Source organism: Trichomycterus rosablanca, chromosome 8 (assembly GCF_030014385.1).
Source record: "Trichomycterus rosablanca isolate fTriRos1 chromosome 8, fTriRos1.hap1, whole genome shotgun sequence".
In the NCBI taxonomy this organism is placed as follows: Eukaryota; Metazoa; Chordata; class Actinopteri; order Siluriformes; family Trichomycteridae; genus Trichomycterus; species Trichomycterus rosablanca.
In genome coordinates, this window is record NC_085995.1 from 34341126 (window position 1) to 34358342 (window position 17217).

At 42.1% G+C, this 17217-nt stretch overlaps 1 protein-coding gene across 1 annotated transcript in view; it reads right to left on the bottom strand.

Moving 5' to 3' along the window:
- LOC134319542 (solute carrier family 45 member 3) overlaps nt 1-17217 on the bottom strand; it is a 42773-nt gene that overhangs the window by 4646 nt on the left and 20910 nt on the right. The window contains exons 2-3 of the mRNA XM_063000772.1: nt 6556-6863; nt 3068-3883 (exon numbers count right to left, since the gene is read on the bottom strand). Of these exons, the coding sequence (XP_062856842.1) occupies nt 3068-3883; nt 6556-6703 (964 nt within the window). The 5' untranslated portion in view covers nt 6704-6863. The remainder of the gene's footprint in view (nt 1-3067; nt 3884-6555; nt 6864-17217) is intronic.

Sequence of the window (17217 nt, forward strand, 5' to 3'; positions counted from 1 at the left end):
CTGACCCATGCTAGACAAAGGCTTTTGTTAGCTTTTTTGCTAGGGTTAGCTAGCCTAACTAAATAGCTTACTAGCACTGTTGGCTCTTTTTTTATATATATTTTCTTTATGCATTTTCTCACTTTTTAGGGCGTCCATTTGCCCCATTGCGTCATGCTTCCTCTCCACCAATGCCGATCCCTGCTCTGATTGAGGAGAACGAAGCTAACCCACGCCCCCTCCGACACGTGGGCAGCATACCGTATGCATCTTATCACTTACACTTTGACGAGTACAGTGCAGCTTAGCTGCATGTACAGAGGGACACACCCTGAGAGAACTCTTTTCTCATCTCTGTGCAGGCGCCATCAATCTGCCAGCAGAGGTCGTAATTGCACCAGTCATGGGAGAGAGAACCCATCTGGCTTAGTCCCGCCCATATCTGAACAGCAGGCCAATCGTTGTTCATGTGGCCGCTCAGCCTTAGCTGGCAAGGCAGAGCTGAGATTCGATACCATGTATTCGAGATCCCAGCTCTGGTTCCAGCGCGTGTTTTTACCGCTGCTTAAAGTGGCACAAACATAGCCCAATAAAACATAGTTTGATCAAAAAAACTTTTCTAGATTAATTTTTTTTAATCACGATTAAAATTTTAACGCGTTAATCACGTCAATTAATGCAATTAACGACAGTAATAAAAATAATATAAACTAAAATAATTATCATAAAAAAAAAACACATTTGAAAGGTGTTGTGACTTTCTAATTTAGTCTAGACTAGGGTTTATTCCTCACTATGCTGGCCCAAAACATACAGCTTTCTGTTTTAAAGATAACATAAGTTTAGACGGTTTACTCTGACCATGCTAAAACATTAAACACAAAGCTGTGGTTAAATCTTCCGCGGCACAGGTTGGCAAATCCTCCGGCTTTCTGCTTGAAACAGCTGGAGAGCTTTTTACACATCAGGAATTCAGTGTTTAGACAGTCGGCAGTAGCAGACCAATGCTCAAACTAAACATCGACAGCTGGTCTGTTTGTCACTCGTCCACCCCTGCACACTTGAAAATAAACTGATTTAACAGCTATGATCTGGTGTTGCTATTGACGGGTTTCTCTGGGTGACTGACATTATCGGCACTTGGGTTCGCACCAGGTCTCAAGCTGCTGTGTCGGAAAACAAGCCAGTGGGATTCTGGGTAAAGCGGCTTGCACACGTGCTTTGTGCCACTGGTTAGATAAAGTGAGAGAGGGAGTTGTGGTTTCTGGTCCGTCTGGATGTTTGGATGAATCATGCAGCTCAGCCACTGATTGTGGGTGAAGAGAAACCCAAGTTCATCTAAAAGAGCCCGACATGCTGGCCGCGAGACAGGAAGGACACAGCTACATGTCCAGCAAAACAAAAATGATTACATGTGGGGGGAACAAACACAGAGCAGGCTACTTCTGACAGAAAACAGATGTGTGTGTGAGGCCAAGGGTAATTAGTTCAGATCAGAAGTAAAAGGATATTTCAGTTTAGCAGCACAAACTCAAAACGTCCGTAAATTCTAATTAAAGTGACTCGTGATAAAAAAACAATGTTTACAGAAGCTGATCAGGGTTGACATTTATTTTTTTTAGCCATTTCCTTTCTTAAATTAAAGACAAATCCAGAGCAGGATATTTGTCTAGACTGTTCGGTACATTCCAAGGTCACAGAAAACTACATAAATAACTTATAGGTGGAAAAAAAGTTTATACAGACTTAAAATTAAATTGAAATGTGGTCTGTTCTTAATCTTCACCGGGTTACAATAACACACCTATACTCACTCACTTTCTTAACCGCTTATGCCTAGTTCACACTACATGATTTTTGCCCTGATTTACACTCGCCGACTGGTTGGCGGTAAATTTGCCGGCTCAGGAGCAACTCGGCGTTCGCTCGGTGATCTAAACTCGGCTCTCAAGCGCTAAGTGTGAACTATTCAACAACTGGATCCGAGTGGCTCGAGGAGAGATATCTAGCATATTGAATATCTGGATCAGAGTGTGGTGAGGGGGATAATATCATATCATTTCTATCAGGATACATCTGCACACACACAAGCTTTACAATATTTGTGAACTTATCGTCCACGCCAAACCATAATACTAAGACTGCATTAAAAAAAATATTTATTGACCTCCAACTTCCGCCAAGTTCACACTACACGACTGGATCTCTTGTAATCGGGAGTCTTTCAAGTCGGTGTGGTTTTCACACTACACGACCGACTGATCGGTGATAGGGGGTTTCACACTGCACGATCTATCACCACCTGGAATCGCGGGTGAGCTTCTCTGGTCTCCCAAACTACGTTTTGTCACGAAAACAAACGTGAGAAGTGATAAGGGGTTTAATGACACCACATCCAAAAATGCATGTCAACAAGTAGCGAGTGATCAAAGTTTGTGTGCCGATGTGCAGCATAAAATCAAGGAGAAAAATAAATGAATCTGAGTGGATTTGGCTTCGCGAGCAGCATGGATTGTTCTATAGTGAGTTGAAGGTTAATAAATATTTTTTTGCAATGCAGCGTGGGTGTTATGTTTTGTAGAAAATGATAAGGTCATAAATACTGTAAAGCTTGTGTGTGTGCTGATGTATTCTGATCTATATTATGCCCCTGTCCCACCTGTTTACAACTCCTCCCCTACGTTTCCCCTCACACCGTATCTTGCGACTCAGATCCAGATATTTGACATGCTAGATATATTTCTTCAGAGCTGCTCGGATCGAGTTGTTGAGTAGATCACACATAGCTTGAGAGCTGAGTTTCGATCGCTGAGCGAACGCCGAGTTGCTCGCGAGCCGGCAAATCTAGCGCCAATCAGTCGGCGAGCGAAAATCTGGGCAAAAAACGTGTAGTGTGAACTAGGTATAATTAATACTGTTTTGGAATCACCAATTTAGGGTACAGGTCTTTAAATGCTAATTTAAACACCAACAAAATCTAAAATTCCTTCCCACTGTTGCTGATTGGCAGCTTGAATTATTTTTCCAAATTTGTTGCATCACAGCACCCATACAATTTCTTCATTAACAGAATGTAGTGTCATCTCACCTTCATCATACTGCTGCCTTGGCACAGTGCCCGGTGCAGCACTGGGCACTCCTTGGTAAAGTCCTTCACCAATAAAGTCTGTGTAGAAAAGCATAAAGCTCATGACAGCCATCCAGCTGCACAACTGAGCAGCGCACAGCCTTCTCATAACGCGTGGTACATGGCAGTAACTCCTGTAGATAGCCGGCGTCACCGAACAGCAACTCCTGAGTACACAGAGCAGAGAGCTGGCCTTCGGAAGGCAGAGCTTAAACCTTCGCCGTGGCATGTGGCACCAGGAGAGGCGTCCAGCTTTGATATCTAGTTCCTCACCCTCCTCAGACACCTTCATGGTGACCAGAAGACTGGTGATAAAAATGAGGATGAGGTGGGTAAACAGACCCTCAGCTTGGCCACCCAGAAAAACAGAAAGTGGATTGGCACTCCAGTTAAGTGCTGGCAGGAGGTAGCCTACACAGGCGCCCAGGCTTGCCATGAACGAGAAGGTAGCAAAGGCATGGGCACATTCCTCCCGCCCGTCGTATAGGTCCGATAGCAGCGCCTCCAACGGCGTGAAGCATACCTGGCCACAGAAGTCCAGCAGTACTACTCCCAAGATTAGCAGGCCTACCTGGAGGGTCTGGCTGGGGCGGGCATTGCCGCTCCAGCTGAGGCGAGCAGCGAGGATGTCAGCATGAGGAATGATGAGCAGGGCCACAAGTACGCCCAAAGACAGCAGCCAGATGAAGGGCCGGCGCCGTCCATAGCTGCTGCTGCAGCGGTCACTGGCTGAACCGATGAGAGGTATAAAGATGAGACCCAGAACTGGACCAACACCTGCAGACAGAATTCCAAACACTGTTAAAAAGCAGAACACACTAACCACGCAGGGTTTTACTCAACACTGATTAATGCAGGCAACGCAAGCCGAAGCTTTTTAGGTTGTTAGCTCTATTCTACGGGTTTTAAATTTTACAACCCCACCATAATCATACTTTATTTGAATATATTCTATTCAAGTACAGACAAACAGACAGTTACTGTTAGTCAGGCTGTGTTTCATTTTATTTACTTTATGTTTGTTTATTAGGATTTTAATGTCATGTTTTACACTTTTGGTTACATTCATGACAGGAACGGTAGTTACTCATTATACAAGGTTCATCAGTTATGTCGAACACAGTCCCGGACAATTTAGTATCTCCAATTCACCTCACTTGCATGTCTTTGGACTGTGGGAGGAAAGCGGAGCACCTGGAGTAAACCCACACGGACACGGGGAGAACATGCAAACTTCACACAGAAAGGATCCGGACCGCCCCACCTGGGGATCGAACCCAGGACCTTCTTGCTGTGAGGCGGCAGTGCTATCCACCGAGCCACCGTGCGGCCCTTTTATTTACTTTATCTGTTTTACTTTATCTTTATTGATCTGTTCCATCAAGTGATCACTTATCAGATTAACTGGGTGGTTAACTACAGCAAAGCAAGAAAATATTTAGTTACAAACACTGATCATTTAGCTAATGCTTAAATTTTTATTGCATAAAAATGATGAATAAAAAGCATACACCAAGAGAACAGTGCAGACCTAAATGATTGACACATATAGAAAGTGTTTCTTTAAAATAGATAGATAGATAGATAGATAGATAGATAGATAGATAGATAGATAGATAGATAGATAGATAGATAGATAGATAGATAGATAGATAGATAGATAGATAAAATATTTTATGCTGTGGGGCATTTTGTTGGCATGGGCAGGGGTTTAAAGAGATGCTTGAATTAAAATCTGGCAAGTGTCAGACATAGGCAAAAAAGCTTATTTAAATCTGTCAAGGCTAAAATAATAATCTACGCAAGTAAGAACGTTTATGCACTTTCAGCAGCATCTGAGACTGAACGGATGTCGGTGGGGTGTTCACAAGCACATGAAAAGGGTTTAAACGTCACACAAGCGCACAATAAGAAACAACACTGCAAGATCTCAAAAGCACAAATGCTCAGTGGCATTACTGATGTGGGCACACAAAACCCCAGAGGGTGGCGGTGACCATTATTTTGGTCAGAAAGACACCAGCTGTGAGTCACTGACACCTTACTGAAGTCACATAAATGCAGGAGAAAGGAGCACCAATCACAGAAAAGGATGACGACACACCTCCAAGCTTCTGACCAATAAGAAAAATGGCTGGGAAATTTCCAGAGGTTGCAGGAGAGCAGACGTTAAATCCTGCTTACTTTATACACAATGTCCATGTAAGGCTTTAAGAAATACAGTGTTAATTCTGTTTAGATAGGGTGGCTGTATTTATTCTAAGAAGAACAGTGAGCGCTCTTTTGGCATTGTGAGTTTAGCAAAAACACTTCGCTTGCTAGGCTAAAAGGGACCACACATAAAGGTCCTTTCTGTCCTGCTCTCCAGTAGTGAAGTACTACAGTAAAGTACATTTTTACATCATACACTGCAGTGTGTGTGTGTGTGTGTGTCTATTTTTAGTGTATATAAACCGATCAGCCATAACATTAAAACCACCTCCTTGTTTCTACACTCACTGTCCATGTTATCAGCTCCACTTACCATATAGAAGCACTTTGTAGTTCTACAATTACTGACTGTAGTCCATCTGTTTCATGCGTGCTTTGTTAGCCCCCTTTAATGCTGTTCTTCAATGTTCGGGACCCCACAGGACCACTACAGAGCAGGTATTATTTGGGTGGTGGATCATTCTCAGCACTGCAGTGACACTGACATGGTGGTGGTGTGTTAGTGTGTGTTGTGCTGGTATGAGTGGATCAGACACAGCAGCGCTGCTGTAGTTTTTAAATACCGTGTCCACTCACTGTCCACTCTATTAGACACTCCTACAAGGTTGGTCCACCTTATACATGTAAAGTCAGAGACGATCGCTCATCTATTGCTGCTGTTTGAGTTGGTCATCTTCTAGACCTTCATCAGTGGTCATTGGACGCTGCCCACGAGGCACTGTTGGCTGGATATTTTTGGCTGGTGGACTATTCTCAGTCCAGCAGTGACAGTGAAATGTTTAAAAACTCCTGCAGCATTGCTGTGTCTGATCCACTCATACCAGCACAACACACACTAACACACCACCACCATGTCAGTGTCACTGCAGTGCTGAGAATGATCCACCACCCAAATAGATAGATAGGGGGTTAACAAAGCATGCAGATAAACAGATGGACTACAGTCAGTAATTGTAGTACTACAAAGTGCTTCTATATGGTAAGTGGAGCTGATAAAACGGACAGTGAGTGTAGAAACAAGGAGGTGGTTTTAATGTTATGGTTGATCAGTGTATATATACACATGTGTTTACAAAAACATATACACATCTAGATATAAAAATATAGGTGTGGGTTTTAAAGAACTTTAAAGAAAGAAAGAATGACGATGTAACATCTACAGGAGCTATTTAGCATGTTTTATTGATTATTACGTAAGCAATTTGTGAGTTTAAAAAAGGACAGAAAAGAACCCTTACCTAGGACCATGGTCATGTACCTCTCTTCCACACCGGCCTCCAGCAGCAGTGGTGGTACATAAGTGATGCCAGCAGCCACACATATCTCCAGACCACAGGTCAGCAGGTTGAGCAGCACCAGACGCCTCTGGGACCTCCATTCAAGCATAATTCCTGGAGGGTGGATCACCCTTCACCTGAGGTGTTGAATGAGGACTTTACTCAGCGAACTTAGAGGGAGGAGGCGTTGGGTAAGGGAGAACTGGGGTAAATGCTTTTAAAATTCCTAGATCTCCCTGTTCCTTCATCGTGTCTTAAGCATTCTGGATCTAAGAAAAAACAAGATAAGATGAGAATTTGAATGAGCAAAATAAAAAAGTACAATGCAGAGAAGATACTTTGAAATCCCAAACCATTTATTGGAACCAGTTATAACTAAACACTAGTATAAAGTGGCAGATTTGTGCTCTTGGGTGGTGCAGCAGTCTAAAATGGATTTAAGCCTCAGCATTGCTACCAGCCTGGCCGGGCACTCAATAGACACAACTGCTCACCAACCAAAAATATAAAGCCAACAGCAACCTGTATTCAAAAAGCGTCTAAAGACTAAAGGAAGATTAACACAAACCGAGCATAAGATAAGATAACACTTTATTGATCCCGAAAGAAATTGCAGTAAAAAGGGTGTGTTCCTAATAAAGAGGCCAGTTTAAATAATGTTTAAAAATTCCATACAATATCAAGTCATTACCATGTTAGTCTGAGAAAAGTCCACAACTCAATCATCTGGTCAGTGGGTGTCCTATTAGGGTTCCTTTTTTAAATGTATAAACGGGACACAATGGGTGTTCATAACATTAAAACCAACTCCTTGTTTCTCCACTTACCATATAGAAGCACTTTGTAGCTCTACAATTACTGACAGTAGTCCATCTATTTCTCTGCATGCTTTGTTAGCCTGCTTTCATGCTGTTGTTCAATGGTCAGGACTCTCCCAGGACCACCACAGAGTAGGTATTATTTAGGTGGTGAATCATTCTCAGCACTGCAGTGACACTGACATGGTGGTGGTGTGTTAGTGTGTGTTGTGCTGGTATGAGTGGATCAGACACAGCAGCACTGATGGAGTTTTTAAACACCTCACTGTCACTGCTGGACTGAGAATAGTCCACCAGCCAAAAATATCCAGCCAACAGCACCCCATGGGCAGCGTCCTGTGACAACTGATGAAGGTGTAGAAGATGACCGACTCAAACAGCAGCAATAGATGAGCGATCGTCTCTGACTTTACATCTACAAGGTGGACCAACTAGGTAGGAGTGTCTAATTGAGTGGACAGTGAGTGGACATGGTATTTAAAAACTCCAGCAGCGCTGCTGAGTCTGATCCACTCATACCAGCACAACACACACTCCCACACCACCACCATGTCAGTGTCACTGCAGTGCTGAGAATGATTCACCACCTAAATAATACCTGCTCTGTGGTGGTCCTGTGGGGGTCCTGACCATTGAAGAACAGGGTGAAAGCAGGTTAAAAAGGTATGTAGAGAAACAGATGGACTACAGTCAGTAGTTGTAGAACTACAAAGTGTTTCTATATGGTAAGTGGAGCTGATAAAATGGACAGTGAGTGTAGAAACAAGGAGGTGGTTTTAATGTTATGGCTGATAAGTGTATAATCAATTAAAGTACGTACCAGGAAAGTTCAACATAGACTTGTACATACTGAATATTCTTATTATTTATTTGTCCTGGTTTTGTCTGAACCTAATAGTGTGAGATTGATTCCTCCAAGGGTTTCTTTTACACATACCTCACCTTCATGTCACAGAACTACTCTATAGACTCGCACACCCCCCCTCCCCACACACACCCTTCGCTCCATCATGAGCTCATTCCCTCGGGCCTGATTAGAAGAGGACGCTCTTGACATGGCCTTATCAAGCACCAGTGCATCTAATTAGCACCTGCTGCTATTAGCACTTCCTGTGAGCATACCAAGACTGAAGTCTGTTACACAGAAACCAATAAGATCATGAACAGACTGTATTTGATTCTCTACACTGTGATGGAATGATGATGACAAAGTGCAGCAATCATGCTTTAGGCTAATCTAACACACAAATTAGGCTATCATGCTAACTATACCACTGTAACACCATTGCCAGTAAGATGCTGTTCAGTTATATCAACACCATCATTAAGCTTTCAAAAAAAAAATGCACTTCTGTGCCCATAGAATCGGCATATGTTTTATGTAAAGCTGCAGGAAACCGGAGTTCCTGGAGGAAACCCACGCAGACACGGAGAACATGCACAAACTCCACACATAAAGGACCTGGACTGTCTCACTGCTGCCATTAAGGCAACGTCTTTTCCAGGCCAGACAATGCTAGGCCTCTTTCTGCATGTGCTTCAAAGCCGTGACTTAGTAGACACACAGTGCGTGTGCTTGCCTGGCCTGCCTGCATTCCAGATCTGTATCTTATTGTAAATATGTAACGCATTATGAAGAGGAGAATCAGACAACGACCAGAATGTTGAGCAGCTGAGGTTTCGTATGAAGCAAGAATGGACACAAATTCCACTTGCAAAACTTCAACATTTAGGGTCCTCGCCGCTCAGGTGGCACAGCGGTCAAATACACTAGCACACCAGAGCTGGGTTTTCGAATACATCGTATCAATACTCAGCTCTGCCATCTGGCTGGCCTGGGCGACTACATGAACATCGATCGATTGGCTGTTGTTCATAGGGTTAGGTGAAAAATGGCGTCTCTACTGAGCATGTGTCGGAGTGTCAGTTGAGAAGCGTCCTCAGTCAGCGGTGAAGGTTTGAATCAGTGGAGGATGCAATCAGGGTAATTGGACAAGACTAGATTGGACACAACTAGATTGGGGGTGGGGGGGGGGGGGGAGGTTGGGGTTGGAGAAAAATAGAAAATTAAAAAAAAAAAAAAAAAGTTAGGGTCCTCAGTTCCCAAAACCATTAAAAAGTTTCGTTAATAGGAAGGCTGATGTTACACAGTGCCAAACGTGCCTCAACATTTGTCTCAACATTTGACTGTTGCAGGCTTTTATTGTACTCATGTCAGAGATGTTCACAAGTCACAAAATACGAGTCCGAGTCAAGTCACGAGTCTTTAGGCTAGAGTCTGAGTCAAGTCAACGAGTCAATATAACCAACACAAAACATATATTGGAAATGTAGCGTAGAAATAAACAAATAATATATAAGTTCAGATAAAAAACAACAACAGATTAGTGACTGTATTTTGACGTTTTACTTCGTGCCTTTACTTTCCTAGGTACCAGTTAAAAGCTTAAACTGATACGTTTTGTTTTCATTGCAAAACAAAAGCACGTGATTTTTATAAGCGTTTATTTATAAGCGTTCATTTATAAGCGTGTGTCCCATTAAAAATAGAATCCGTTAGTTTGTAAATGTGCTTATAATTAACAACCTCCAAACTTTTCCCGGTTGTGAAGTAAAACACTTGTTAGAAAGCCAATCAAGCGTTTCATTGACACATCATCTGTGTGACACAAACTGAATAAATACAAATAACAGCATTTCTTACTAAAAATTACAATCAGAAGGTCTGATTGGTTCAGAAAGCGGTTCTTCCAACCATCAGCACCAATTCTGTAGGAGCGTTTCATTCACACCAACTGTTCCAGTGAAGTGCACTACGTAGGGTATTCCACCATTTTAAGTGAAATTCCAATCCAAAGGAGGGAGTAGGGAGCAACGCTTCATCACTATGCAGGAAGCTGGCTGGAACATTTACCCATTGTGTGCGTTGCGGGTTAAAACGGCTAGAGCGTTATTAGAGAGCAGAAAATGACACGATCAGAATGATGTCGGATCATATATACAGTATATACAGTATATATATATATAAAATTGTCACACGTAACTAATGTTAACACATGTTGCTGACTTTTGTTGTCTACAAGTCATTTGAAACGAGTCCGAGTCGAGTCTGAAGTCGCTGTGTGTGCGCAGACTCGAGTCCCCATCTCTGACTCATGTCAGTTAAATAAAGGTTACAGATCTGTTTTATCATATTTCTCAAAAAGTCCCAACTTCCAGAAATGTGGTTTATACAAAGAAGCTACACAGGTTCCAAGTTCCAAGTTCCAACAGATTTGAGAAGTGTGAATGATGCCTGTCAGTCACCATTAAGATAAACTGCTAATGGAATGAATTTTTGTGCTACACGGGCATCGGTGTGAAACGTACAACCCATGAACACAGTCGACATCACATCAAACCATCAAAAGTTTTACACTGCCGTGAGCTTCGCTATACTATAATTATAGTCTGGTATCCTTGTTGAGACATTCACAATCACTGAGCCTCTAATGAGCTGCTGAGAGAAACACAACACCATCAAACACTTCCTCCCACAATCCTCCTGGGTATGTCATGTCAGTCAGTAAAGGGCATCTTTATGTGAGTATAATCAGCTCGGCGCTCTCCTGACAGCTACTCACCCGTTCAACATTCTGACTGTGTTAGACAAGGAAAACTGTTCAAATCACAAATGACCTTTGTTCAAAAAATACCCAGTCAAACGGCATAAAACCAAACGTCAAAAACATTCGTGATGACCTGCTGTTGTGGTACAGTGGAGATGCAGTTCAAAATTTGCTCTTATTTGTTGTTTGTTTTTATGCATTTTCTCTCCTTTTTCTCCCTTTTAGCGAGTCCAATTGCCCGATTGCGTCATGCTTCCTCTCCACCAATGCCGATCCCTGCTCTGATTGAGGAGAACGAAGCTAACCCACGCCCCCTCCGACACGTGGGCAGCATGCCGCATGCATCTTGTCACCTACACTTTGACGAGTGCAGTGCGGATCAGCACTGTGTACGGAGAGACACACCCTGAGAGCACTCTTTTCTCATCTCTGTGCAGGCGCCATCAATCAGCCGCAGAGGTCGTAATTGCATCAGTAATGAGAGAGAGACCCCATCCGGCTTTTTAATATCCCACCCATATCTAAAGCTGAGAGCTGAGATTCGATACGATGTATTCGAGATCCCAGCTCTGGTTCCAGCGTGTGTTTTTACCGCTGCGCCACCTAAGCGGCATCAAAATTTGCTTGTGCATGTTCCCTATGTGTCAACAAGGATTTCCTCTAGTACTCTGGTTTTCTATCAGCTCCTAAACCCATGCAGAAAGTAAATTAGGCTTGCTCTAAATTGCCTTTGGGTGTGAGTGAGTGCAAAGATGCCTGTCTTTTGCAGAGCTTCACACACCAATCAGAGCACTGCCCTACACTAACCAGAATGAAGTAAGTTAGTAAAAATGAATGACTGATGATGAGCTGGAATCTGTTAATGGTCCCGGGGTATTAAAGCTCTTCATTTAACAGCTGGTGACGAGAGCTTCTCAGAGGTTCAGCAAGGCCACTGAAGACCATCAGTCGGTTGGCGCGCCGAGTCTCTGCCACCACACCATCTGAGCTTGAAGGATGTGAGAGAACACTAAACAGCCGTCACCTTCCAGGAGGAAAGAAAAACAGCCAGGTGCTAAATGCATATTTGGTGTGAAATTCCTCCACCGATGTGGTCCCATCTGCTCTCACAGAGAGACAGAACATGAACAATATTCAGTCTAAATTCAAGACCCTGGAATAAATGGGTTGAGAATTAAGACTGAAGAGAGAATTTCATTCCCATGGGTTAAAAATCTCCCTTTTCTACAATGGGCACCAGTCTGGGACACATGATACATATGAATCCATCCACCATGTTTACCACATCTTTATTGGGCAGATCAATGTTTTGTGGTAACTTGTAGCATCCATTCAATGTGCACTTGTCAATGTGTAGGTGATAAGATGCATACGGCATGCCGGAGGGGGCGTGTCCCACATGTCGGAGAGGGCGTGGGTTAGCTTCGTTCTCCTCAATCAGAGCAGACATCGGCATTGGTGGAGAGGAAGCATGACACAATGGGGCAATTAGACGCGCTAAAAAGGGAGAAAAGGGAGAAAATGCATAAACAACATAAAAAAAACAAACACAACTGAACATAATGTCGTATTTGAACGCAATGTTATATTAAACCTGTGGGGCATAAACTGAGTTGCTGTGTTAATAATCTCATGCACTGGGCTCTAAAACGATCACAATGTTCAACCCACAAAGACTATTTACTCTTTGTGCATCTCTTCTCTTCTCTTCGAACCACTAGGACTTGTGCATTAATGGAACAACAAAGCTGCTTAACACCCGAATCAAACTGCTAAAATGAAAAGACCTCAACAGGGATTCCAGCCTGGTCACAAACAGCCACTCCACAACACATTATGTTCCCTCCCCCTCTATAAAGGTCTTTCCCATCACTGTTCTTTAAACAAATGGTCTGTTTCAAGGTCAGTCCCATATGACCCACCTTTAAAGGACTTTTACAAAAGATCAGTACTTATTTGGTAGTTTAATGTCACATCGACTGCTTTTCATGGTAATGAGAGTTGATGCAATAATAAAATTTTTCTCATCCAATACAAGTTAATTCCAAGTATATGCAGACAATAAGCACAAATTCCCATACTAATTATCAAACATAATACAACAGTTAGTTCCGAGCTTACAATCTGATTGGTTGAGAAGCGTTCTAAACGTGCTGATATTCGTGATAACAGCACGGCCTTTTCACACCACAACTGTATTACTCCGCTGACGCATTGCCAGTAACGACAAGCTTCATGCACACAAACGCGCTCGCAGGCGACACAGACTTTTTTCCCGATCGCGTTTTAAATCCATTATCTGATATACGATCTAGCGCACTGTGTAGGGAACATAAATCAATTGTCTAATATATTGTCTAGTGCACTATGTAGGGAACATTAATGTGTTTGTAACTCGAACAGTTAGCTTAATAGCCCAGTTAGCAGCTCATAAGAGTTCTGTTATCCTTTGGTGTGTGCAAGAGGTTTTTTATTTCTTTTTTTTTTCCCTTCAGAGGTTCTTGCCTTCTTCTTCTTGTTGTGCTTCTTACCTCCCTGAAATGAGTTTTTGCAACTTGGGATGTCTGTTTTGTAGTGTTAAAACTTTATATTCGTTGTGGAACTACTTTTTGGCGGAAGGTATTGTCAGTATTAAAGCATATTTAATATGAAATTCAGGGCTTCTTTGATTTATTTTCTTTCTTTATTTTGTAAAAACTGTTGTATAAAAGCAATAGAACACTTGAGGTCGTGTGTTATCGCGAATAACATCACGGCTGTGATGATCTACGACCGAATCACAGCCGTGATGTTATTCGCGATAACACACGACCTCAAGTGTTCCATTTCTTAATAATACCCCAGAAATTAGCTATAAATCATAAAAATTATATGATTCGACTTTTTACTTTTTTAATTTTAAATCAAGCTAGCTTTATATCACCATGGGCTTAGAAGCTGCTTTGCAAATAAGAAGGATCAGGAGGTGCTGGAGTCACTAATATCCCATGATTGCATGGGATCAGCCATAACATTAAAACCACCTCCTTGTTTCTACACTTACTGTCCATTTTATCAGCTCCACTTACCATATAGAAGCACTTTGTAGTTCTACAATTACTGACTGTAGTCCATCTGTTTCTCTGCATGCTTTGTTAGCCCCCTTTCATGCTGTTCTTCAATGGTCAGGACCCCCACAGGACCACCACAGAGCAGGTATTATTTAGGTGGTGGATCATTCTCAGCACTGCAGTGACACTGACATGGTGGTGGTGTGTTAGTGTGTGTTGTGCTGGTATGAGTGGATCAGACACAGCAGCACTGCTGGAGTTTTTAAATACCGTGTCCACTCACTGTCCACTCTATTAGACACTCCTACCTAGTCGGGCCACCTTGTAGATGTAAAGTCAGAGATGATCGCTCATCTATTGCTGCTGTTTGATTTGGTCATCCTCTAGACCTTCATCAGTGGTCACAGAACGCTGCCCATGGGGCGCTGTTGGCTGGATGTGTTTGGTTGGTGGACTAAAAACTCCATCAGTGCTGCTGTGCCTGATCCACTCATACCAGCACAACACACACTAACACATCACCACCATGTCAGTGTCACTGCAGTGCAGAGAATCATCCACCACCTAAATAATACCTGTTCTGTGGTGGTCCTGTGGGGGTCCTGACCACTGAAGAACAGCATGAAAGGGGGCTAACAAAGCATGCAGAGAAACAGATGGACTACAGTCAGTAATTGTAGAACTACAAAGTGCTTCTATATGGTAAGTGGAGCTGATAAAATGGACAGTGAGAGTAGAAACAAGGAGGTGGTTTTAGCTTGTTTACACCTATAATTTGCTAGCTAAATAATCAATGACATAAACTACTTTGTTTACTATGTTTACTGGTAAGAGGACCAATTAAATAAATTGATTATATACGGCTATATACGTGGCATGTCAAGTTTCTGGTTCATATAATGGTAAAGACTTGGAAGACCTGGACTACTACTTAGAACTTATTTCCAAACTAGAACAGTGTCTTGTTTTACTACAATACTTAGACTTAGACAACCTTTATTGTCATTCATTATACACAAGTGTACTCAGAACGAAATTTCATTGCATTTTGGCTCGCACGGAATTTACAGAGTAAGCGAGAAAACTATTGATACATAGTATCACAGGATTTAGATATAAAAATATATCAATGAATGATATAGCAGCACAGATTTAAATTTTAAAGAATGTGATAGGTGGCAGCACAGGATTAAAAAAATAAGTAAAAAGTATATAAATATATAGAAATGTAGCAGCAGGAATATTAAATATAGGTATCCGGTATAGATACATAATACAGCCAATTCTCAACTGATAAAATCATTTTGGTTCCAGCATCGCAATTTTGCTGGTCCGAAGGAGGAAACAAATGACATCTATGACATTAAAATCTTGGACATATTTAGCCTCAATTATCATTGCATTTCACTGCAGGTATTGTGGGATGGTTGAAGGTGACTGGCTGTCCAGAACAGAAATGTATGGTTAGAAAAGAAGGATTTCAGAGACATTAGTAAATGCGAAGCTAGTTTCAATTTAAGTACTAGATAAAAAAAGGTGGTCTTGAGTCATTTTTTTAAGACGGTATTAAGTCAGCTATGCAAACAGATAGGGGACGTTCATTCGGCCACCCTGGTTCTGGTACAGTAAAAAGCCTCTATGCCCGTTTTCCTGTTCTGATAGGTGGATCAAGAGTATCCAGAACAGGGTTTGATGAGAGCTCTAAGGTAGGTAGTGGCTGGTATGCTTTGGCTTTGTAGGCTACCATTGGTGTTTTAAACTGAATGCGGGCAGCTACAGGAAGCCAATTAATAAAGTGAAGCAGTGATACTGTTTGTCCATGTTTCACATGTAATCAGGCAGGTAATCACTGTCTTAATCAATGTTTATCTTTGTGCTGTGAATTATTTCTTTCTTTCTTTGGATTTAATGTCTTGTTTAACATATCTGTGCATTTTATGACGTTTCAGTCAGTTTCATGCTTCAAACTGTTTTACAAGTTTCACATTTGGCTTTAATCATTTATTTTACTACCTACAGTTGCTGTTTTTATGCCTTGTGTCGCAAAACCCCAAATCTGATTACATTATAGAGTTGGCTCCTAAAGGGTTTTGCTACTTTCCTGAGCAACATCAGTTTTGGTGTCAGCACCAGCACCATGTCAATAAAAACAGTGTATTTAATAAAGATAAAAGTGCATTTAAAACATACATGCCTTAATCCATTCTGGCTTGCAAAGGATAGACTGGCGAGACCTAAAAGCTGACGGAATAGGGGGTTGGGTTCTTTTGACATCACTGCTCCTCTTCCCAATTCCACACTTCCAGACCTATTCAACACCCACCTCCCCCTCGATGGCTCTGAAGGGCATTATGACCATACAAAACAGGCATTGTGTACATTGAGTCTGCATAAGTAATCTGATATACTTAAGCATAAAGTCTTTTCAGTTAAGGTATTATTAGCATTGGGGGTGTAAGAACTACATTAAAATGGTTGGAAATCGATACCAAAGTTAGAGACAAGATAGCTACGGCATGACGAACCACAAGACCCTGGTCTGAATACCTCAATGTGGAGTAATGTTTTAAAAAAATGGATGTGTTGCATGCCACCGAAAAATGTTTGGCTTAATTTCATTGTAAATGACTGCATTAATTCCTGTAACTATGTGGTTGAGTGTTTACTCTGCAATATGAAAATAACTGGTTGGTAATTTTTTAATATTATTATTTTTTATTTTATTTATGCATTTTCTCCCCTTTTTTCTCCCTTTTAGCGCATTGTGCTTCCTCTCCACCAATGCCGATCCCTTCTCTGATCCGTATGCAGCTTATCACCTACACTTTGACGAGTGCAGTGCAGCTCAGCACTGTGTACGGAGGGACACACCCTGATCTGCACTCTTTTCTCATCTCTGTGCAGGCGCCATCAATCAGCCAGCAGAGGTCGTAATTGCATTAGTTATGAGAGAGAGACCCCATCCGGCTTAATTCCACCCATATCGGAACAACAGGCCAATCGTTGTTCATGTGGCTGCTCAGCCTGGCCGGCAGGCAGAGCTGAGATTCGATACGAATGTATTCGAGAGCCCAGCTCTGGTTCCAGCGTGTGTTTTTACCGCTGCGCCACCTGAGCGGCCAACTGGTTGGTAATTTAACTGGAATG